We start from the raw sequence: 25,454 nt of genomic DNA, 5'->3' as shown, positions 1-25,454 counted from the left end.
GAATCGAAATACATGCAGTCCCCAGGTTCCGTACAAGATAGGTTCCGTAGGTTTGTTCTTAAGTTGAACTTGTATGTAAGTCCGAACTGTATAGTTCATAATTGTAACTCCAGACAGAATTTTTTTGGCCTCTGTGACAATTGGATTTTACAAATTTTGGGTTGTCATATATAGCTTGCCTAGGCTGCCATTTAAATATAGCACGGATTGGATTTGGAGATTGAAATCCCTGGAAAATATCTCACATTTCGACCTCGTGGACTTGAGTATCTTGCATACAACTTGGAATGTATCTAATTGACTGGGTATGAGTTCCTTTGGGCCTTTGAGTTTATGGAGTAGTGGTTTGATCTGAGAATATAAGAGAAAGTCGGAAGCACTTAAAGAGTACATAACCCTGAGGGGAATTCTATTAAGGACCTTTCAACAACTTAAACAGCTCGCTAACCATCTGAATCACCTTATGCAACCAATTCTGGATAGGTAAGCTTGGGTTCAAGATCTTGAGGGAAGCCAGTAGCGTGCATGGTCAGAGTGATATGGGAGGGAAACATGTCTCCCCAGCATTCTCTACGTTGTTCGATTACTATTGCCTTCTAATACAGCCTCTCACCAGAACTCTTGCAGCAGGGGCTGTATATAGTGCTTTGATAGACCTTGTAATACCTCAAGTATTTTGTTTGACAGTATCACAGTTTAGTAATGAGATTGCTCGCTCTGGAGGGTTTGTGGGAAGCAAGTGGATTGGAGTCACTTCCAGCATCACTAGAGGAAAGGACCCCGTTGACATGGCTCTATTAAAAGTCTCTAACATGTAGGGGCCCAAAATATGGTGGAATGTCTAGTAATACTCAATAACAAACACCTCAGGGCCTGGGGCCCTGCTTTTTGAGGCTAAGCTAATAATTGACTCCAACTCTGAGGAGGGGAATTTAAGGTCGTCAACTGTTCTTGGTGTTAATGCAGGGAGGTGAATTTTTCTGAGATATGTGTCAATCATGTCCTGAGCTGGCTGGAGGGTATTAGAATTATATTTTATATTATATAATTTTTTTCATAAAAGGATTTAAACATGTTAGAAATACTATTGGGGTACGTTTCTTCTACTGGGGCTAGGTTGAGCGGTAGAAGAATGGAATTTAGTACTTTTGGTGGCTTTTGGTTTAACCCTAGGTGCCATTAACCTACTTGGTTTGTTAATGGAGGAGTAATAAGACGCTTTAGTTGCAGAGAGATTCTTATAAAATTGTGAGAGTAAGGCTGCGCTAAGGGATTGGAAAGCGGAGCTCAGGGACATATATACGTAAGGGCAAAGTTTTTGTTGTAGGGACTTGCTATTTACAAAGGACTTAATTTTTTGTAAACACTCATCAATTTTCCCTTCATGTGCTTTTCTGTGTTGGGTACTGAGGGTACACCTCACTGCTATGTTATGGGCTGCCCAAAGGTCCTCTACTGAAATTTTATCAACATTATTGGTAGCGAAGTATTCCCTCATAACTTTTTATATGTTGCTTTTAAATGATGGCAGGTGGAAGTAGTAGGCGAAATTTCTCCACATACGAGTAGCCTTGGGGGCTAGCGTGACCTCTAAAAAAATAAGGGAGTGGTTAGGCCGTGTAATTGTCGCCTTTTCTTAAGATGTCACCCAGGATAAAATATCCCTATCTGTTATTTAAAAGAAAAAGCTAATTCTGGAGAATGACTTATACCTATGTGAAAAAAGCGTGTAGTTGTGGTCTAATTAAATGGCGCACTCTGAAGAGAAAACTAAAAATTTTTACAGTTATTTTTATTGGATAACAAGTATAAGCAAACCTTTTCTCAAGTGTAAAAAGGCTTAAACAGAATAAAAAAGAAATAAATGCATGATTCACCCCATGGGGAAAAATATAGAATGTAAATGGAAGAGCCTATATTAATATGAGAATGTAGGAATATACAGATAAATATACAAAAATATATACATAAACATTTTTATATATACACATATATAAGAGAATATGTACACATCTATACAATAGCTGTACATTATAAATAGAGTCCAAAAAATAGAGGGAAATACATAATTCATCAATCATAGTTATAAGTGAATATAAATATATACTGTATATACAGGCAGTCCCTGGGATACATACAAGATAGGTTCCATAGGTTTGTAATTAAAGGGAACCTACCACCACAAATCTACCCTGGGGCGTGTAGTACCCGCTTCTGAGGTTACATGGCACGGCTACTCTACGTCCCGAGTAGCCGCATAACAAAATTTGCATACAAGTCTAATAAAAGTTACCAAAAAAGTGTGGGGACGTGAGGATTAGCCCTTAAAAGGGCTATCCTCACGTCCTATTGATCCATCTACCACCCAATCTACCTTTATAGGTAGATTTGTGGTGGTAGGTTCCCTTTAAGTTGAATATGTATGTAAGTCAGAACTGTATATTTTACAATTGTAGATCCAGATGAAAAAAAAAAAAATTGCCCCAGTGACAATTAGAGTTTCAAAATTTTTTGCTGTAATCGAACCAAGGATAATGAATAAATCATTGCAGCCTGGGGCTATAGCCAGGCCTGACACCAGCACCCGACTTACCTGGGCAAGTGCAGGGGTCTCGGGGTGCTCGGCCCCAGGATCAATTGTACCAGTGTCGCTTTAAGACACTGGTACAAATGATCCCCTTCCGGCTGGTGTTTTTTTCTGCCTCTATGCTTCGCTCGTCGGGAGTACAGCATAGAAGCAGAATCAGAAACTCACCTGTCCTGTTTAGGGGGTTTAGTGTAGCTGGAAGGGGGGATACAGTGTGTGTACAGGGGGAGGCAGTGTGTCTACAGGGGTGAGGGGGCAGTGTGTCTAAAGGAGGGCAGCTGGAGGGGGGGCAGTATAGCTGGAGGGGGATACAGTGTGTGTCCAAGGGGGAGGGGGGCAGTGTGGCTACGCAGGGTAGGGGCAGCAGTGTGGCTACTGCAGGGCGGCCCATAAAGGGGCCCACTGAGGCTCTATCCCCCAGGGGCCCACTAAAACCTGGAGCCGGCCGACTATAGCAAGGCATTCAAAGAGTTTTACCAGAGGTCACAGTGGGCAGTGGGGTCCGTCTGAAACTAAGGGTCGTCTCTAATTCGGTTGTCCTTAAGTAGGGGACCTCCTGTATATATATAAAAACACAACATAGGTAAGTAAAATCATATATAATTCATATAGTTATATCAGATAAAACATGTCAAAGTTGAGATCATGTACTGTACAGTTCATATCGGTATTGTATCTAGATAGATTTAAATAGTTTTAGAGCTGTATATTGTTCAAACAAGAATGAAGAGTAGGGCACAAATCTATAATAAATAATTGAGTTGAGCTATAACTTCTTACCTGATGCTGAGGGTAATGCTTAACAACCTCCTGGGCATATTCGGCAGTGTTGTTTGGTCTGCCTAGAATGCCCAGGAGGTTATTTATTAGAGATTTGTGCCCTAGTCTTCATTCTTGTTTGAATCTATTTAGAGATACACCTGTACATGATCTCAACTGTGACATGTTTTATCTAATAAATATATATATATATGAATTATATATGATTTTACTTCCCTATGTTATTTGTATGTATATATTTTTTATATTCACTTATAACTATGATTGATGAATTATGTACACCCTCTATCTTTTCAATTCTACTGTATTTATAATGTACAGCTATTATATAAAAGTGTACATATTGGGGGTCATTTACTAAGGGCCCGATTCGCGTTTTCCCGACGTGTTACCCGAATATTTCCGATTTGCGCCGCTTGTACATGAATTGCCCCGGGTTTTTGGCGCACGCGATCGGATTGTGGCGCATCGGGGCCGGCATGCGCGCGACAGAAATCGGGGGGCGTGGCCGAACGAAAACCCGACGTATTCGGAAAAACCGCCGCATTTAAAAACCGAAAATGTGTCGCTTGGGGAGCGCTCACCTTCACCTTCTATGGGATGGTGCATTCCGGGGCGTTAAGATTATTTTCGGCGCTGCAGCGCCACCTGGTGGACGGCGGAGGAACTACCATCTTAAATCCCAGCCGGACCCGAATCCTGTGCAGAGAACGCGCCGCTGGATCGCGAATGGGCCGGGTAAGTAAATGTGCCCCATTCTCTTGTATATGTGTATACATAAAAAAAAAATTATGTACAGACAGTCCCCGGGTTACGTACAAGATGGGCTCTGTAGGTTTGTTCTTAAGTCGGAATTGTATATTTTATAATTGTAGCTCCAGACAAATTTTCTTTGGTCTCTGTGACAATTGGATTTTAAAAATGTTGGATTCTAATAAGAACCAGGAATAACAATAAATCTTAATTACAGATACCTCTAATAACTATTATAGCTGTTTATTATAACCTAGGGCTAACGTACAGTAAATTACCGATTACCTGAGGTCCGTGTGTAACTAGGGGTCATCTGTAAGTCGGGTGTTCTTAAGTACTTCCTGTATATATTTTTGTATATTTACCTGTATATCCTTTCCTTCTCATATTAATATAGGCTCTTCCATTTATATTGTGTATTTTTCCCTTTTTTCCCTAGGGGATGAATCATGCATCTATTTCTTTCTTATTCTGTTTAAGTCTTTACACTTTCCCCGCTTAAATTATCTGCACTTCCTTCAGCACCCGGTTAAGAAATTGAATCTGCAAGGAATTTGGGCTATAAATGAATCAAATAGATTTGATAGAGCAAACAAAGGCAAAATATCTACCCCCCCCCCCTTAAGACCCATGTACCACCAAATTTAAAGTGTCCCTCACTGCGATGCACACCCCTGCAATCTTTGGGTTGGGAGAATATGGGACTTTTTTGGAAATTGTTGTCCTGTACGCTGACAATTTCTTTTCCTTTTAAAGCATCTTTTTTTTTCTTTATACATATGCATCTTTATGCTTAAAGCCATATTTTTTACATTCCCAATTAAATTATATGTTATATAATTGATCTTACACTTTATTAACTTCTACCGTTTCTATATGTTTCTTGCAGCTTCTTCTTTTGGAGATCCACATTTTATTACCTTTGATGGAGTCAATTACACTTTTAAAGGCTTAGGAGAGTACACACTTGTCAGTTCCAGTTATAAGTCACTCATGATACAGGGACGGACACAGCCTGCAAAGCATGCAAATGGTAGGCATTGACCAAAAATCTGAATACATCACTAATGTACGCACAATGGGGCAGATTTACTTACCCGGTCCATTCACGATCCAGCGGCGCATTCTCTTCGGTGCATTCGGGTCTTCCGGCGATTCACTAAGGTTGAATTGACAACTCTTCATTTTGATGAAGGTGTTCCAGCCATATATCTTTTTATTTACTGGGTTCAAGTTCATTCATAGCTTCTTTAATGGTTTTTGGGTATTTGTGGGGGGTTAAATTAGTGAGCAAGCCATAGAATAGGTAATTAATATCAGTACCTCAATTTATCAACTTTTCTCAACTGAGGGGAGCTGAGCTGTAGATGGTTTAACTCCTGTGCCTGAAGCTCCTATGAGTGGGTGCTGGACTCCTATAAGGCTTATTTCTAAGTAACATTTATTTGGGAAACAGCTCCGTTTCAGATAGTTCATAGTTTTAGATGAAGTTGTTTGAGCCACAGCTAAAAGTAGATTCATCAGGAAGGAAAGTCCTTCCTTGATGTTTCCAATTCCTTTTGAATCCAGCCTAAAAATAAATGCATGAAAATGAAAAGCTAATTAAAAAAAAAAATGATGTGTGTAAAACCCCTTCCTAAAAATAGCACTAGGTAATTTTCAATGTGTATTGATACATCTGCGTAATTTGTCTCTAAGATTCTAGCAAGGTCATATATCCAGTTGAGTTAATCTGAATGATGGAAATATATAGTTTCTGGCATTCAGTAAAAACACTGTATAGTAAAACACCTTTTATATACTGTCCCATAATTTAGTGTTCTGCAGAGTAGTCCATCACACAATAGACTAACACTGGATCACACCAATTTTACCTTAGGTTGAAATTTGGGCCAAATGCAGTAAAATCACATCCAAAAGACACATGAAGCTTGTAGAAGATTAGTTTTAATCCCATTCATTATCACTAGAATATGAATAGACAATTTTACAACCGCTAACCCACAGCAGTATTGTCTTATGTGTCCCCATCCTTAGTGTAATACACAGTACCATTATTGGAACATTTTATGTTGAACTGTCTACAAATTGTTAGAATCAGATTTTGTTTGTAGCTGAATACATTTGAGTTGTATGAGTACATGAGAAATAACACTGGGGCAGATTTATCCAGCTGTCAGAATAGAATAGTTGCCCATGGCCACCAATCACAGCTCCCCTTTAAAATATTTATGAGCACTGGAAAAATGAAAGCGGAGCTGTAAATGGTTGCCATGGGCAACTAGGATTATTCTCACTTTCAGACAGCTTGATAAATCTGCCCCACTGTCTCTGGACTTTATGTAAATTTTTGTCTGCATTTTCCATCCCTTTCCCTTCTGTGTATAAGCTTGTGGGTAGACACATAGCTGCTGTGACTCACTGCTATGCTTTGTTACTTAAGGCTCCGCTATTTCAGTTACTGGATTCTCCTCCGTGGCCATGAAAGAGGGAGATTCTGATGTTATCGAGATACGTCTAGTTGAAGATTTACTGATGCCTGAAGTTCTTCTGAACCAAGAACTTCTGAGCTTTAATAGGACATGGATAGATCTTAAGGGTAAGTTTATCTGTTTTTAGAAATCTAACCCTACATTGTAGATACATTGGAGGGAGGACATCACTTTTAATAGATTTCTGGAATGGAACAGTAAATGGATGGGATGTGGGTTGGGTGAGTGCTTCAAATCCCTTAGTGCACCAAAATTAATGGAATCTAAAGCTCCACAGATACATGTGGGACCTTTGTCTATTTCACCAATATCTTAACAAGTATTATCAGGATTTTCATAGCCCCTTGAAGTCCAGTTTGTTTGATGCTTAGGCAAGTCTTATCCACAGCACTTTTACTTTATGATAGTTGAGTATGGTAAAACCACAGGATGAGACTACATAGAGTTTCTTGTATTCTGTAACCATAGAGATACATAGATCTGCATACGAATTCTTACCTTAAATGGTAGAAAATGTATAATGTTCTATATACGTATAGAACTTTATAAAGTATATACTTCAGAAGGTTTATACATTGTGAGCCCTCACAGGCAGGGCCCTCCTTTTACTTGTTTCTTAATCACTATAGTTATTGTATTTTTCTTTGAATTTGTTCTTGTTTCAATGTAATGTATTAATGGCGCTCTATAAATAAATTAGAATAATAACCTGTTAGCAAATACAGGCATGCATAAGCTAACCTCTCCAATATTTGAATTGTAAGCAATAACATGTATAACTTCCTATCTGTTCTGATAGGTGTATTTCTGTTTTATGGTGCTAACCAACGTGTGACAGCCATGTTTCCTTCGGGAGCTGGGGTGGAAGTGAGAGGACATGGAATATTCCTGAGCATCAATGTTCTTCTGCCGGAGGAGTTCATGAACCAAACGCAAGGGCTTATGGGAGTCATGAACAATAATCCAAATGATGATTTTACCCTTAAGGATGGAAGAGTTTTATCAATTGATTCAACTTCAGAACAACTCTTCATGTTTGGTGCTGATTGTAAGTATTGCATAAACGAAAGAAGAACTTATTCCAAAAATGTTGGTAGATAATAGATACTTAATTGCTTCCATTCGAAAATTTTGTTCAACTTTTTTCTACAGTTTTGTGTGGGAACTGGGGATGTAACTTATGTATTATATCGTACTGTATATCAGAATATATTGGGTTTGCTTGCATACTCATTGCTTCATTCAATATACTATTATTACTTCTCCAAAGAGTAAATTAGACGTGAGACTCTGCTATTGTGTATGCAGTATTAGTGTAAGTTGGGCATGGTTTGCTGTGCCCACTTAATGTTTCTCGTGTGTGTTACTCATTGATGCCGGTGTTGTACAGACTGTACAAACACACGTTCAGATGATCTACTGATTGCAATGTATGTGGCCATCAGTATAAGTCTTCTTCATTCATAGGTTATCAGTCCTACTTTTTAAATGGATATTGCACTTACCACTATGTAAAAACTATTGTTTACTGTTAATTTTTTTGTAAAAAAATCTGCTGATTCATAGTAGCAAATTAAATAATTTATATCTAAATATAAAGTATATATAAGGTATCCTACTCAATTGCTTTGTTCCTTACAGGGGCAGTGACCAATGACAGTTCACTCTTCACCTATGACTCCAAGTGGCTGATTGAGAACTATGAAGAAAAACATGATCCCACCTTCTTGCCCATTTTTTCTGTTGAAGAGGATCCTAATGATCCACTGACAGAGAACATGAAGAAGATTTGTGCCAATGATTCTTTCTGTAGATTTGATGTCCTTACAACTAAAGACCTGAATGTTGGAATTGAAACTTTAATGTCACATAATAAACACAAGAGCTTAGTGCAGAGTCTGCAGCCAGGTATGAAAAGTGACTACTGGGTTCTTAGAAGTCACTGCATCTCTAGATGTGGTGTCTCTTACCTTTCCTCTACCATGGACATACAGGCAGTCCCCGGGTTACGTACAAGATAGGGTCCGGAGGTTTGTTCTTAAGTTGAATTTGTATGCCAATTGAAACTGTATATTTTATAATTTTAGATCCAGACAAAAAACATTTTGGCCCCAGTGACAATTGGAGCTTAAACATTTTTTGCTGTAATGGGACCAAGGATTATAAATAAATCTTCATTACAGACACCTTACAGCTGATCATTGCAGTCTGGGACTATAGTAAGCAATCAGAAAGCTTCACCAGAGGTCAGAGGGGTCTGTCTGTAACTATGGGTTGCCTGTAAGTCGGGTGTCCATAAGTAGGGGACCGCCTGTACACTGATATGTGTGTTGTGAGATAACTAGCTTTACGATCCAATACAATTTTTTGTGATATTATTGTGAGCAATAAAGGTCAGGCAAGGATGTGTTTAGATATTGTATTGAATTGGTTTTATGACATATTGGAGTCCTAAATCAAATTCAAGATAAGCTGAAGAAGTTTTCCTGGAATTATTTTGATGACCTATCCTCTGGATCGGCGGTGGATGAGACTTGACTTGTGTACCAATCAGCTTTTCAACACCCCTTAAATAGAGCGCTGTGAAGCAGAAGCCGTTGGCTTTGTGTCCCTTTAGAGTAGGGGATATCCATCTTCCTAATACCACGACCCTTTAGAGGGGTATTCACATCTGAGCTTTCACATTTAAATTAATTCATTTTCCATATACATACATTTCTTCAATTGCATGTAATTAAAAAAATGTACCTGAGTGATGATAATTTCCCATAAATGTAGACATGTTGTCCTTGGATATGACCACCTCTGCTTTAGTGATTGCACACACTTGTGAATACCCCTTTAATATAGTTCTTCATGTTATGGTGACCCCCAACCATATAATAATTGTTATTGTTATTTCATAACTATAAATATGTTACTGTTATGAATCATAATTATAAGCATAGTGATCCCCCCAGTAGTCACAGTACCTGCCACCAGTAGTCACAGTGATGCCCCCAGCAGTCACAGTGATGCTGCAAGTAGCATATGAAAAAAAATTACTTAGTTCCTCTCTGTGCCTTCTCCCTACTCTTGTTACATTTTTCACTCCAATGCTGGAGCTGCCACAAAGGCTGTTGGTGTAATAGATGGAGAACAACGGAGCACCAGATCTAAAAACTAAGCTGGAACACCGTGTGTTGCCTCAGTTCCTTAGCCCAGGGGAAAACACATATTTTGGATGGTCTTAGGTGACCACTGGGAAACCAGAGGAGTTGTGACACCGGTTCAGAATCAACTCTACAGGGGGTGGACCTTGTCACTGAACCTGTGGTTCCTAAGAAGTAGTATGGTCAGGACAATAGTAGTTCGGGCAAACCCAAATTTTTAAGGGTAGTGTTTGTGACTTGAGTCTCCTGACCAACCAACTAACCAATTACTGACCAGGATATGCAGCAGCAAATAAGAAAAAGGTCCTCAACTCAACAGAAGCATATGTTCTCTACTAGAGTACTGTATTATATTTATCAATGCTTGATGCTACAAACTTTGTAACATTTATTGTGATCTTCCATTTATCAGTGGTCTCCTGTGGCTGGTTGGAGCCCCCAAAGAATGGCAAGAAGAATGGAACTAACTACTTGAACAACTCTGAAGTGACATTCTCTTGTAAAAAAGGCTTCAGGCTTGTGGGATCATATTCACGCAAATGTCAATCAGATGGGACTTGGAGTGGGCAAACAAGTCAGTGTGTATCAGGTAAGTGAACCTCTAATTTACCATCTATATTTCAATGATTTCTAACTTTCTGCTGATGGTTGTGGTCTGATTCCAGGATTGGTAATTTTGAGGAAGCTCTTCTATTTTGGTTAGGTTCTAAAAACCTTTCTTTGGTCACTTTTTTCCAACAAAGTGATGTGTTTTCACTTTGGCTACAAGTGTGTGGTTCTACTGTCTTACAATATTCTTGCCTTTGGTCAAGCAATATTGCCACTTTTGGAAGTCATGCATCACTGCATACTCCCTGGTGTTAATGGTGAAGGGAGAAGACATTATTATTATAATAATTGACCACACAAGATTCTATTTTCCAGCCTCGAAGTTACAAAATAGTGGCACAAAGAGACCATTTGGTATAAAGTATTGAATTCTGAGGAATCTGCTCAATGGTACGTGGAGTGAACTGGATGGAGATGTCTCAGACAATAAAAGTGACCCAACTTAGAAGACACTTTGGTGTCAACATTGAATATGATCAATTTATTTCGGTGGATGTTATAATCGTTGTTTTGGTGTTTCAATTGTATGCAGTTTAGTTAAAAGTGGAAAGCAAAGTATCTTAAATTAGTCCTCCAATTAGAAGCCACTGCATTTATTTACATGCTGCGTGATACAAACCTACAGTGTAAATCATTTTAGCTCCAGGGTTTTTTATGTATAAATGTCTTCCACTAAGTTACTAATGTAAACTGCAGCGGGTCATGGTGGGTCTGCTATGTGTGTCTCTGGCATATACAATTGTCGTACAACACATTTTGTTAAATAATTGTAAAATATTTGAAATTAAAGGGCTGGAAATAAAGGTCACAGCATAATATAATGGAGCACATTTACTTAACGGGTACTGCACCTTCCCTGATCCAGAGTTTCCGACAAAAATTAACTCTGCGATTCACTTACATTGAATGCATTCCGACACAATTTTAAATTTAAATCCCGTGCTCTGTCTGAATCAGTCGGATCGTCCGACGGTTTGCCCCCCTGATTTTGTTCGCATGAAAGCCGGCGCCGATGCACCAAAATCCGTGTGCGACACAATCCCCTTCTAAATCTCTGCCCCAGCAGCGCGATCCCCAAAAACGTTGGAAAACCTGACGGAAATGCGGCCATGGGCCCTTAGTAAATAAGCCCCAATGTTTTACATTTCGGGGCTATTTTAGTATTTTTTGCGGGCACTTCTTAAATAAACGTGCAAGCAGTTTGCACTAAAAAGAAAGTGCAACAGACAGAAAAACTGTCTGACAGAAAACTGGCGCAGGGGCTTTAATAAATCTGGGCCATTGTCTTGCCATGGCAAGTTTCAGCTCTGGCCCCCTTCCCCACACAAATTACCTTTTTTTACCACTACCAGAATATATTTAAATAGCTGATACTGGAGGCGTACTGCTTCGAAATCCAAAACCTTTAGTTTATGACCAATATTACCAGTAATATTGCCATTTATATAAAGATCCCTCATGTTTATAGTGCTTCCCTCATAAATTTATTCTTAGGAGAGAAGTCACGTGGCGCCTATAAAGTGAAAAAGGTGATAGTGTTGTAGGTGGGGAGGTCTACAATTGGATGCAGTAGGTTGTGGGGAGAAGGATGTGATGGGCTGCAGCGTACCCTGTGGCACGCAGGAGAGGCTGCAGTTCGATATGGAAGTAGGAGGAAGACAGAGAAGTCTAAAGCAGAGGTTAGTATGTGCGCGCTTCCCCTATGGCTATAATGGAAAAGGTGGACTCCAAGGATAACAACGTGTACATATATGCATTTTTTTTACAAATGGTATATCTATATATTTATTTTGACTTTATTAATTCACATGACCTCCCCCATCTTCCAACTTATTTAATGTCTTTTTAGTGTATTATATTAATGGACCTGATGAAGAGGACAATTCGTCCTTGAAATGCCTCGTCCACTGTTGAAAAAATAATTTAAAAAACTGTTCACATACCTTGGAGTAGGAGCAGCGCGCACATTACATAACGCACCTCTCTCCAACAATATCCCCTTCTATACAGACCACCCCTTTATACAGCCACCACTATACATCACTCCACCTCAAAGACCATCTATTTGCTATATTGTGCTCTCTTCTATACAGCACCTCCATCCTATACTATGCCCATCTTCTATACGGCACCAACTTACTATAATGCAACTGCCATCCCAATACAATAGCCCTATAAAATGATCTCCTATACTTTCAGACTTAATTTACCCTCTTTAAACAGTACCCCCTCTTTCTATACAATATTGCCTGCCCTTTTTGTTCCTCTCTTTATACAGTCAGCGACCCCTGCCCCCCCTTTATACAAAGCCTTCTCCACCCAAACTCCCCTTATATACAAGGATACTTCCCCTCCTTCTATGCATTACACACTTAAAGACGCATATACCATATATTCGACAATTACAGGGCCTGATAATAGCATTAGCAGGATGGCACACCACTAATTTTCAAGGCAGATCCCTCTAGTAGGTTGAAGAAGGAACTAATGGGAGCCTAACTGCAATCTTTCTAAAGGGCTCAGCCTGTCCGAGTTACACTGCTTTTCTTATGGCTATCTACATCTTAATAACATCTTTGTACCACAAATCGTGCAAAAAAATCCAATTATGTAAGTAAGTATAATGAGTTAAGGCACCTTGAGAGGGCACAGAGACCAGCACTTTGGGCTTTATTAAAGGAAACCTACCATCCTACTAAAACCCTAAATCCTAAACTATCTTTCTCTACTCCTAACCTGATTTAAACTTTAACTAATAAGCTAATTTTCAGCAAAGAGTACTGGGGCGTGGAGTAGCCTTTGCTGTCCCCACCTCCTTCTGTGTCCTGGGTACTCCTCTGCACCCTCTTTCTTGCCACTGTTGACTGCAGTAACTGACAAAAGCCATAATACGAGCATGTGGTCTAACGCCGGCACTGAGCAGATGCTACTGGGCATGCACAGGGTTCGAAGAAGCCGAAGGTGATGTCCCGAGAACATAGAAGGAGGTGTGGACACCATAGGTGAAAATTTGCATATTAGATAAGTTTTAGAAAAGGTTAGGAAGTATTATAGGATTAGAGAAAGATAGTTTAGTAGGAACCTACCATCAGATCTACCTTAATAGGTAAATTCCCAATTGTAGGTCTCCTTTGAAGAATTAATCTGCAGGGATTTGGAGAAGTAAGATTACATTACTTTCTTAGTTCTACTCTCTGTTTCCACCCAGTTCTGTCCTTTCAGTTTCCCTCTCATTGCTTTGAGGCTTAGGTTATTTTAACTATTTGGCTATTTTGAGGCTTAGTTTATTTTAACAAATTTCACTAAAAGTACAATTTTAATATAGACACAAATCCCTACTTAAGTAACATTTTACTACATATTTGCTAAAAATAGATCATGCTTTCCTATCATTTGTATGGAATTAATTTTTGTTGTGTGATGAATGTTGTCTGCTCTCTTTGTATGGCCAAACTTCTAGACCAATATGCAAAAATGTTTCCGAAGGCATTGAAGGGGGCTTCCTCAAACTGTCCTCCATGTCACATGTTCTGTATTCACATTTTTGTTTTTACCCTAACCACTGGGCATTATTTTTTCACTCGATACATTGCCTGCCACAAACCAGTTTCACTCCGCAAGCGTTGTACAACAAGTGAGGTCTGTCGGATGAGCAATGAATCTGGGGTGTTCGTCCCAACTTCACTGAAGAACTGAACAGTCTGATTCTGCTTGTAGGATTCTTTAGGAAAATATAAATGTTTATGTTTTTTGAGAATGCAAAGATTATGGACACTATACAACAAATGAAATAGACCCAACCAAAGCTCGGTATCTCTGCTATATTCTTTACAAGGTCTTTGTCACACTATAATAAACTATGAATGTAATATGTAGGATAATACACAGGGTGCCTATAGGTCTTGCTAAAGTTACTGCCAGGAACTTAAAATGGTTATTATCTAAAGAATTCAATTTGTCCAGGACAACTAAATTCCCTTAACCTTGGATTTTCCCAGAAGATTATGTTATATAAGGTCAATTATTTGACATTACTAGAAATGATTGGTGTAAAAATGAATGGGATATAATATTGAGTGCAGTTAAAATCTATGAACAGGTGCTTTGCAGTATGTTCAACACTTCTGGATATATGCGGTATATTATCCATAATAACAGAAACATTAATCAAAGTAAATGATAAATCTTTGTCTGAGGACTGCATTAAACATAACATTCAGTGGTGTCTGTCCCCACAAGAAGCTTGCAGCTGTCCCCTCCGCTCAGGCAGGGGGTTTAGAGATAAGCCAGGCTTGGACTTACATGAAAGGCTCTTCCGTGTCACTCATCCGTGCTTCCACACATGGAACTAAGCCTTCATTTTTCAGGAGCTGGCCAAACCAAAATGTTCCAAACTCGTCGCGTGGCGCTAACTTGTGGTGACGTTTCTTCTACTAAATGGAGGAACGAGCTGGTTAATAAGAGATCATTAAAGGTTTAATTGATTTATTTATGCGATTTTCTGTATATAACCTAGGCATGATATGCAGATTATACACATGGTTTTACAACTGTAATGCATCAATACCCCTGTAAGGACTATTAGTAAGGTCTCTTACATACAGGACAACCATGCATCTTTTGCAGGGGCACATTGAGTCCATTTAGTTCTGTACTATGGAGCATGCAGGACTCCATGTACCATCATAGGAGGCTAACATTTTAATGTTTCCCTAGCCAATTATCTAAATGCCCTATACTGCTCATGAACATTAACTGATATTTACTGCATATTTGCTACACATGTGTTTTGTAATACAAAATTCATTACATTATATTATCTATACATTTGAGTAAGACTATATTTTTTTGATACTAGTAAATCTTAAGATGTTTGTCGTAAGGTCGTAAGATGCAGACCCTAGACTTAGCCACAACCCCTGTCACCTACCTAACAAGCCTTGCATACCATTTTGGTTAGGGACTTCTGGACACTGCACACCAAACACAATGTGACAGACAACAGATAACAGAGTCGGATAGCAAGGAGAATGGTCAAATAAGAAGCAGAGGTCGGATACACAGAATAACATAGCGACAGCAAACAGAAATATAGAAAGGTATTGGGAAAACAAGCAAGGTATAATGGAACTGGGCAGTTATATAAGGGAGTTCCTGGATACCTCCCCCAGCAGCTGACTGGACTGGCCGTCACTCAAGTTAATCATTTGCTAGGCTGAGCTGAACTGTAGAGGAACCAGGTGAGGGTGAATCAGTCCCAATACAGTAGCGACATAGTAGCCATAGTTCACACACACAACATACAGGGGAAAATCAACACCTTGGCATGGATGTGACAGAAGCAATTTCGGTTACATAACATCACCATAAAAGGCCAATGTGCCTGAGTAATGTTGAGTGTCGGACTGGCCCACCAGGACTGGCAAAAATGCAATACTGAACCCCAGAGGTCCACATTAAGACAAATCTCATTGAAAGCTACTACGGTCTACACCCCAGAGATTTATGGATAGTGGGTACCAGGAGTCTCAGTCCAACACTGCTAATGTCCCAGTGCTTACTACAGTTCTTACAAATGCATTGTTCTAACTTCAGAAAACATACAGGATTTCATTATATACAGAGATGATTCAAATCGCTAACAAGACTTATATCTTCAGTAACACAAAATGCCTTGTTGGCACCCGACTGGCATATGTCCCTGCCCCAAATGATTGAATAACTCTCCTTCCCAACTACAGCAAGTTCACATTAAGTAGATAAAATCAATGTAATTCTCCAATGCATTAAAACTGAATTAAATCTTGAACTGTATAGGGAGATTAAGCAGCACCTCTGTACACAGGTATTTTGCCATACATGAACTGCACCACAGTCTCTTCAGTGTATAAAGTGGTACAGGCTTTGGACTTTTGGAAATAAAGCAATGGCCCAATGGTCGCAAGTGTTTCCGATGCGGTTGCCCTGCCATCCACTTAATGGAAGATGTTTTTTTATTTACTGAAACAGGTAGAGGTTTTTGTATACACGTACGCATTTATATAACAAAAAGACAATTTTTTTTTTTAAGTTTAGAATTTGAAACTGAATTATGAAATTAAAAATATATTTAAAAAAAGTTTCAAACAGGACTCTTAGTTCTGCAGCCAGTATACAGTATGGTTGCAAAATGCAAATCTATTTCCATTAAAATTATTTGTAGTAACATTCTGTATTTTAACTTTAAGTCATCCATTTAGTTAAGGCTAGTAGAGAGGACAGACTGTTAACATGACCTTTACTATGTTTATTTTAATAGGGTAAAATCTAAATGCTGCTATTGTCCAAATGAATCTGTTGAGTGGCATTGCCATGCAGCCAGGACAACTGGAAGATAGTGTGACAAGTCTTCCAGTTATGTGTTATTGATGCACACATTACACCTCATTAGTATAGCACTGGAAACATCCGTCACCATTTGTATGCAAGAAATATTACCACTGTTTAATAAACAGCTGCAGCTGCTCTAGTGTCTAAACATCGGGAACACAAGCAACACTGGGCCTCTTGTAGGACATAGGTGCAGGTTACAACCGGGACAACACCAGCGTCAATATTGTCCATTATTAATTAGTGCAAAGAAAGCAGCCTCTATTCATTATTGTCTCATGGTGGACTCCTATTTATAGGGTCAGTGAGCTCAAGAACTCCAGTAACTTGACATGTACTGGCCACACTTGAAATAGAGGGTGTATTTACAACTAGAAGTAAAATTCTGAAAATGAATATATGTGATATTCATTCACTGAGACCTTTTAATGCTAATTGCATTTAACAATCCTATTAATATCTCTTAATTAAGTATAGGTTATGTTGAGACGTTTTCTTTTCTAAGTTTCCTTTTGACTCTGAGAAGGAGTGTTACATGGTTATGTATTAATATTAAAAGGCATGTAGTAGCCAATTGTTATAATGGTTACTGGTAAAGTCTATGTAACTATTAGTTACAGTTTTAAAAAATGTTGCCGTGGTAAATTGTTGTTCTTGAAGACCAATCTCAAGAACTAAAAATTCTGCTCTGTCTTGACTGACATTTTGGGTGAATTTTATCCACAAGTATTGGTGTTAAAAGCAGTGTAAAAAGTATTCGAGGAGACACATCTCCTTCTTAGAAAAGGAAGATATGATCTATGTACACCCAGTAGAATTCGAGTTTATTGTGATGTAGATATTCTGTTGTGATATGAATACATTCAACCATCCCCATAAACAAGTTGGCAAATGATGGAGCCACTTTGGTGCCCATTGCGGTTCCTTTGATGGCAGGTGTGGATTGCATAAATAAATATTTTTTTAGGAAGAATTCCAGGATTTCTAGGAAAAAGGTTTTATAACAGAATCATTGGAGTGCAGAACATAGTAGGATAATATAGCAGTGGAGTCATTGTGTATTGTAGGCAATTATAAAAAAAACAGTGGGTTTTCAGGTTATGTCTGCAGGTTTATACACTTCTATAGAGAGACCCAGAGTATGAGGAATGCATCGGAGTCCTGAAGACAGTTGTGAGAAGTTTGGATATGATACAGGAATGTAAAACATTGTCCTTGTTCAAATTTGTGGCTTTCAAGATGGTGGACATATCCTAAACAATAGTCCCTATCATCCATTACTTTCTGAGTATTCAGAAATGTATTTTTTTCTTTTATTTTCTGAAACAAAAGCGTACCCTAAGACTTTCAACTTACCCTGTACATCTCCATGCATGGCAAAATTGCATGCTAAAATTAGGAATAATAGCTGTAAAGCAAATGTGGGTATGAGTGCTCAGCTCAGTCATAGTACAGTTCAGTGTTACAGGAGCTGCTATGTCCTCTAACTGCCCAATATCCTTGGAAAACATGAACCACCAGGAATGGACCCCTCCATGAGCTTGTTAGTACCCACATTAATAATAAGAACAACAATCTTTACTTATATAATGCCATAATACAAATACAAATAGCACAAAGAAAAGAGAAATGCTCACAGAAGATGCAAGATGAGTAGAAAAATGTAAATCTTTATTAACATGTAAGCATAAGCAGAACATTTAAGACAAATATGTAAAATCCCCAAAATTTAATATTTTAATATACAGTACCCAATAGAGGGTGAAAACTGGTAAAATCACCCGTAGTCAGTGGTGGTCCATGGTAAACAAGATACAGGCGGTCCCCTACTTAAGGACACCCGACTTACCGACGATCCCTAGTTAAAGACGGACCCCTCTGCCCACTGTGACCTCTGGTTAAGCTCTCTAGATGCTTTACTATAGTCCCAGACTGCAATGATCAGCTGTAAGGTGACTATAATGAAGCTTTATTGATAATCCTTGGTACTATTACAGCAACATTTTTGAAAATCCAATTGTCACTGGGGCAAAAAAAAATTTTTTGTCTGGAGCTACAATTATAAACTATACAGTTTCGACTAACATACAAATTCAACTTAAGTACAAACTCAAGGAACCTGTCTTGTATGTAACCCAGGGACTGCCTGTATAAACAGTACAACATATATACAGTAAATATCACACAATATCACAAAGAGGTCAATGCTGTGACCCAGCTTTTGTACTAAATTAATATTGCTATGTGATATTGTGTGATATTTATATATGTTTTGTTTACCATGGACCACCACTGTCATTTTTTGGGAAGTGAGGGTATTGTTGGGTGATTATACCAGTTTTCACTCTCTAGTGCAGTGATGGCGAACCTTTTAGAGGCCGGGTGCCCAAACTGCAACCCAAAACCCTGCTTATTTATCGCGAGGTGCCAACCAAAAATTAAAGCAGTGACTTATTGCTCCCTCTTCAACAACTTTCAATCATATTGGCCTCCTGAGGACAGCAACACAGTAGAAAGATGGAAAATTTTCATCAATTTAGCTTCTTTCCAGGTACCCTCTGTACACAGAGAATCGTGGGGCTAGCAGGTGGTCCTCCAAAAATAATTTGACCCTGTCTAATTCTCCCTCTTCTTACAGTCCCAAGTAGCGAAGTCAGTATCAAAATATGACTGAAAGTAGCATCTTTTAAGTTTCTTGTAACTGCAGGAAGATTCTTTGAGTCTTGTCTGGTGTGCTGGGGCAATGGTCCGGGTGCCCACAAAAAGGGCTCTGAGTGCCGCCTCTGGCACCCGTGCCATAGGTTCGCCACCACTGCTCTAGTGGGTGTTGTATATTATTATATAGGGATTTTAGAGGTTTGTCTGGTATGTTCTGCTTCTGCTTATATGTTAATAAATTTACAATTGTACTTATCTTGGATCTGCAAATCTCTGTTCTTTGTGTTGTATAGAGAAATAATTCTCTGATCCCTGATATGATTGGTTGCTGTGCAGAATGCATATGGTCTACATTAGAGTACATGGGTAGTAATGTGGTACAGACAGGTTTTTAGTGCAACCTATGACAGAATTCTGCCATAGACAGATTAATAAATCTCCACCATAGTCTTATGAAGCAATAGGAATGAGGGCCCTCCTCGCGAGAGCTTATAGTCTGTGAGGAAGAAGGGTGACACAAGAGGTATAAGAGCTTGTATAATAGTCCAGCCATTCTTTATATGGGAACAGAAAAAATAATTTACTAAAAGAAAAATGCTGCTGCTTGAACCAGCCATCAGCCGCCATCTTATATACAAAGTCCAAGGTGAAAGTGACTGCAGGGACACCTGGAGATCGGTATCTGGTGTTTGCCGAGTCTGAGTTTCAGGCAGTTATGGAATGTGATAGCCTGCCCAAAGAGATGGGTTTTAGAGCACATTTAAAGGTTTGGAGGGTTGGGTATTAGTCTGATAGTCTGGGGTAGAGCATTCCAGAGATTTGGAGTAGCTGGGATGTTTGAGAGCATAATCTAAGATCACTGGCAGATCAAAGAGCACAGGTTGGGCAGTAGACTTAAGTGAGAGATGAGCGGTAGGGAGGCGCAACAATATGCAGAGCTTTGTGGATGAGGTTTATTTTAAACTGTATTCGGTAGGAGATGGGCAACTAGTGCAGTGACTGGCACAAACTGGAGGTATCTGTGTAGCATTTGGTATGAAAAATTATAAATCTGGCTGGTTTGTTAAGAATAGATTGTAGAGGAGAGAGTTTAGTGGAAGAAAAATTGATGGGGAGTTACAGTTTTATAATTTACATTTCCTAATTTCACTTCTAGGGGGACACCGAATGCCCATAGTAGCTGGGGGAACACAACCCATTCTTTTCAGTAACTTGGTACCACCTACTTTATATCCTTGTACAGAGTTTGATGTGGATAGCCACAGGTTGGTAAAGCAGAAGCAGAAGAGTGGGGCCCATAGAGCACAGTGGTCTGAGTCTGGATTAGTCGCTTTCCCCCCATCATCAAATATGTCACTTGGATTGTTGCTGGGGATATTTTCTCTACGTTTCCATTGCACAATTTCTGATAATGTTCCTAACTGTTAAGATTTGGCACAAACAGGAGAAAGCTGCTTACTTCCCTTATTAACTTTACTTGTTATTTTCCCCAGATCCAAATGTTTAAATATGCACCGTTGCTAATTCTGATTAGTTAAATATCTTTGCCCATACAAGATAATAATATAATGCTACTCTACAGACAATAACCAGAGGAGCTGATGAAAGCTTTTAGTGCTTATGACATTAGAAAATGATTTTCTCTCAGTTACAAAAACCCTCGTGTACATTGTTCTAATAAATAATTCATGCTTTCATTACATTGTCTTGTCTAACAAAACGGACTTTGCGAACAATTGCGTTTGTTAATTAGAGGGAAATATCTGGAAACATGAATAGAGATGTACAGAAGGATGAATCTCCTATAGAAGTAGTGGGAAGGGAAAAGACCAAGGACGGGTTGAGTCAGACAATGGCGTGGGTGGAAAAAGGGTGAAACGTTGATGTTAAATAATATACTTTTGTTTTTCAATATACTCTTAATATGTCCTCATTCTCATAGGAGGCCATGAGCCTTTGTATTGATAGGCTGCAGGCCTTCCTGCTATTTCCACATCAGTCACAGTTCTATCATTGGAGCACACTCAGGCTTGCCTCCCCTATGTGCCTTGCCCTGTTCTTGTCATGAACAGGCAATCTCCTAAAATTTGCATACAATATACAGAAGGGAAATCCTTTTCCTAATAATAAGCCTCTTATAGTATGTGAAGTGACTATCCTACACAAGCCCTGGATCTTTTGACCGGTACTCCGAATCTTTTCTGCTGGCTCTCTCCACTGTAATCTCTATTTGCATCCTCGGGATGCTTATAGAGATGATTACTGTAGTGGAGCAGGGAGCTGTCAGCATCCTGCTCCATTACAGAAGCCATGCGGTAGTTCTGTGGCGTAGTGAGCGCTGCAGGAGGTGATGGCATCGCTACATCATGTCTCCTGCTTCACGCAGCTCACAATAGCAGACTGGAGCAGGAGGCGCTGTGTAGTGACGTCACCAAATCCCGTCCTGCAGAAGGAGGATAAGAGGAAATCACGAGTGGAAAGAGGTAAGTATAACTCTAACTATACAGTGTGCATATGGGGTTTGGGTGCATTACTTTATGTGGAGGCTATAAGTTAGTTATAATACGAAGTGTGTTTGTGGCTATTAGTTTGAGGGGCTATGTGGTGTCTTTTAGTGATTGTAAGAGAAAGGTGGGGGGCTATTTTTGTGTGTATGGAGGCTATTAGAAAGTGGAGGGCTATTAGCAAGTGTAGAGCTATTACTCAATGTGGGGGGCAATTAGTGTGTGTGGGGTTATTATTGAGTCTAGAGGGTTATTAGGGGACAAAGATTTAGGGACAATATAAAAGTGCAGAACATAAGATGTCTGCATGGTAATCTCCATAGGGACAACGCGAGGCTCGAAGAAGAGTAATGGTGTTGGTGGTCTTAATAGGGAATATGAAGAACAACTGCTCTGGATATATTAGGTAAGTATTTCTACAGTGTTTTCTGTAGCTGTACAGTTTATCTAAAGTACAGTTGTTTAGGTGCAAGCCCATTGGGGGTATGTACAACAGGGGATGCAACTGAGAAATTGGTACATATGCATTGGGGCCCGTGCCCAAGATCTTTTGTGACCCTAGCAATGCCTCTGCCCGGACTACTGGTCACACACATGGTGTATCAGTTTCTTATCAATTTCAGTATCACTCTATAAGCAACTTTGGACATTGTAAACAATGATAAAGCCATATAGAGTGACCTGATGCCCCAGGAATAACTACAGTATACCAAGACCCTATAGAGCAGTGGTGGCGAACCTATGGCACGGGTGCCAGAGGTGGCACTCGGAGCCATTTCTGTGGGCCCTCAGACCATCAACCCAGGACAGAGTTCACCAAATAGGACCAAATCCACCAAGTCCCAGGCAACTTTAGAGATGCTGCTCTCAGCGCTATTTTAAAGCAACACTTTATTGGGTTTTAGGAACTGCGGGAAAAGTGAGAAGGTATTGACAGAACTGCAACTTCTTTGGAGGTCATCCTGCTGGACCAACCATTTTTCCTCTACAGTGCGACCCTGGATAGAAGCTACAATGAGAGTCTGAATTTGCTCTCCTTCTTTCAACTGTATTGGTTGCCTCAGGGGGGGATACAATTGAAAGATGTGGAAGAACAGGTAGCAATAATTTACTGCTTAAAATGCCATGTTGGCACTTCACGGGAAAATAAGTGGATTTTGGTTGTAGTTTGGGCACTTTGTCTCCAAAAGGTTCGCCATCACTGCTATATAGTGATCAAAGTTGCATCTATATGCAATTTTTCAACCAAGTCCTGATTTTTTTTTAGGAGATGGAAAAAGATATATATATTTTGGTAAATATGGGACTATATGGGAAAGGGGCTGTTGCATGGGAAGAGGTAACCCCAACAGGACAACTTATCTATCAAGAAATCTGAAAACAATTTATCCTACAATAGAGAGGCCAGGAATATTTTACAAGTTTATTTATCTCCAAGTCCCTGTGGAGGAAGAATAAGATGGGAGGTCGTCCATGTGTCCTTTAAAAGTTTGCAGAGACCAGGCTTCAGGTCATAAATTATCAAGCTTTTTCGCTCTTTGATGTCATAAAAAATGCCTGGACACTTCAAAAGATGCGAATTGTTCTTTGTTTACCAACTTGTACACACACTTTAATTCAATATTTCATCACAGTTGTTAATTAGGGTTAGGGTTTTCTCATGAATGTGATTTCTGATAACCTCACAGCATCATTTAACCATTAGAGGAAAACTTTTACATACTCTGATGACGTAGGGAATCTGTCCTATCGTAGGAGCATTTCTTCAGACAAGATTGTCTGTTGTATGTGTTTTGCTTGCTACAATACCTTTAATATTTTCGTGTGTTGTTTTGGAAGAGAACAGCTGTGGGATTCAAGATTTAACAATGCATTCCTCTGCAAGATAAAACTGTTGAGATTTCCCACAGGGACAACATGAGAAGACAGATGTCTCTAAAAATACAAATCCCACCAACTCTGATTAGTGGGGAGCATCCTAAAATAACACATGATGGCCCAGAATAGGGAATATTCCAAGACAAGCAAATGTACAACTTGTAACAAACATGATGCATGTGAGATGTGAATTTTTACCTAGCAAAGTATTTGAGGAACAGGTACCTTTATTCCATGAGCTATAATATTTATGACAATCTGTATGTATTTGTGCTCCTTGTTGGGCTCCATTCACAATGACTATGTGACAGAAGTCCATGACCTCTCATCTAGAGAAAGGATTCCAGAGGGGTGAACTGCATTTACAAGACCTTTATAATATCCTGTGGCTATTCCATAATTATGTCAAAGTGGAAAAATCTAAAGTTACAGTTTACGACATCATGCTTCTGGCTTCTTCCTAACCTAAGATATAGGGGCTCATTTACTAAGGGCCCCGTGGCCCGCACTTTCGTCGGACATCCTGACGATTTCCATTTTGCGCCGCTGGGACAGGGATTTAATAGGTTATTTTGGCGGACGCGATCTGATTTTGCCGCAATCACGACGGCTTTCATGCGACACAAATCGGGGGCGGTCTGACACATCCGGACAAACCGCAGGATTTAACTTAAAAATTGTGCTGCAAGCCATGCACTTATATACACTGGGAAGAAGAAGGTGAACTCCGGTGGACCTGAGCGGGGAAGCGACACATGCAGGATATCGGGTGCACGATCTTTATATCTCGCGGTAGAATTCATCCTCGTCGGACAGTCTGGATCGGGGATCGTGCATGGACTGGGTGAGTAAATGTGCCCCATAGTCTCATATATCTATCGGCCCTATCTGTAAAATTCCCTCAGCTTCTCCTGAAGTGGGCGGGCACTTCCTGGGTGTGACATCAGCTAAGGGAACTGCGGTCAGAGCACTGAGGGCATCCACACGAACATGCACTAGCAGCCCAACCAATCAGGACACAGAATTTCCAGTCAACTCTTCTACATACAACACACAGCCAGTTGTGATACATGCATATGATACAGTGCCAGCTGTGCTACATGCATACAGCACACAGCCAGCACTGCTACATGCATACAGCACACAACCAGTTCTGCTACATGCATACGATACAATGCCAGCTGTGCTACATGCATACAGAATACAGTTAGCTCTGCTACATGCATACAGCACACAGCCAGCTCTGCTACATGCATATGATACAGTGCCAGCTGTGCTACATGCATACAGCACACAGCCAGCACTGCTACATGCATACAGCACACAGCCAGCTCTGCTACATGCATATGATACAGTGCCAGCTGTGCTACATGCATACAGAATACAGTTAGCTCTGCTACATGCATACAGCACACAGCCAGCTCTGCTACATGCATACAGCATACAGTTAGCCCTGCTACATGCATACAGCACACAGCCAGCTCTGCTACATGCATACAGCATACAGCCAGCTCTGCTACATGCATACAGCATACAGCCAGTTCTGCTACTTGCATACAGCACACAGCTAGTTCTAAATGCATACAGCACACAGCCAGCTCTGCTATATACCATGTCCTGGGGCAGTGTGAAGAGACTTCCATCCAGACGGCCGTTTGTTTGTAATTGGATG

General features: G+C 39.8%; 1 protein-coding gene across 2 annotated transcripts in view; it reads left to right on the top strand.

The window, feature by feature from the left end:
• SUSD2 (sushi domain containing 2) overlaps positions 1 to 25,454 on the top strand; it is a 110,400-nt gene that overhangs the window by 63,846 nt on the left and 21,100 nt on the right. Inside the window, exons 23-28 of one of the 2 annotated variants that reach the window (XM_072142263.1) lie at positions 5,010 to 5,153; positions 6,564 to 6,719; positions 7,412 to 7,660; positions 8,254 to 8,520; positions 10,177 to 10,353; positions 10,689 to 13,798. In XM_072142263.1, coding sequence (XP_071998364.1) covers positions 5,010 to 5,153; positions 6,564 to 6,719; positions 7,412 to 7,660; positions 8,254 to 8,520; positions 10,177 to 10,353; positions 10,689 to 10,741 — 1,046 coding nt within the window. In that variant the 3' untranslated portion in view covers positions 10,742 to 13,798. Of the gene's footprint in view, positions 1 to 5,009; positions 5,154 to 6,563; positions 6,720 to 7,411; positions 7,661 to 8,253; positions 8,521 to 10,176; positions 10,354 to 10,688; positions 13,799 to 25,454 lie in introns of those variants that run through there. The other variant, XM_072142254.1, reaches the window with a different exon arrangement.

This window comes from Engystomops pustulosus, chromosome 1 (assembly GCF_040894005.1).
Source record: "Engystomops pustulosus chromosome 1, aEngPut4.maternal, whole genome shotgun sequence".
NCBI classification, from domain to species: Eukaryota; Metazoa; Chordata; class Amphibia; order Anura; family Leptodactylidae; genus Engystomops; species Engystomops pustulosus.
Note: the sequence above shows the minus strand (reverse complement) of the source record. Positions and strands in the feature narration are given on the sequence as shown.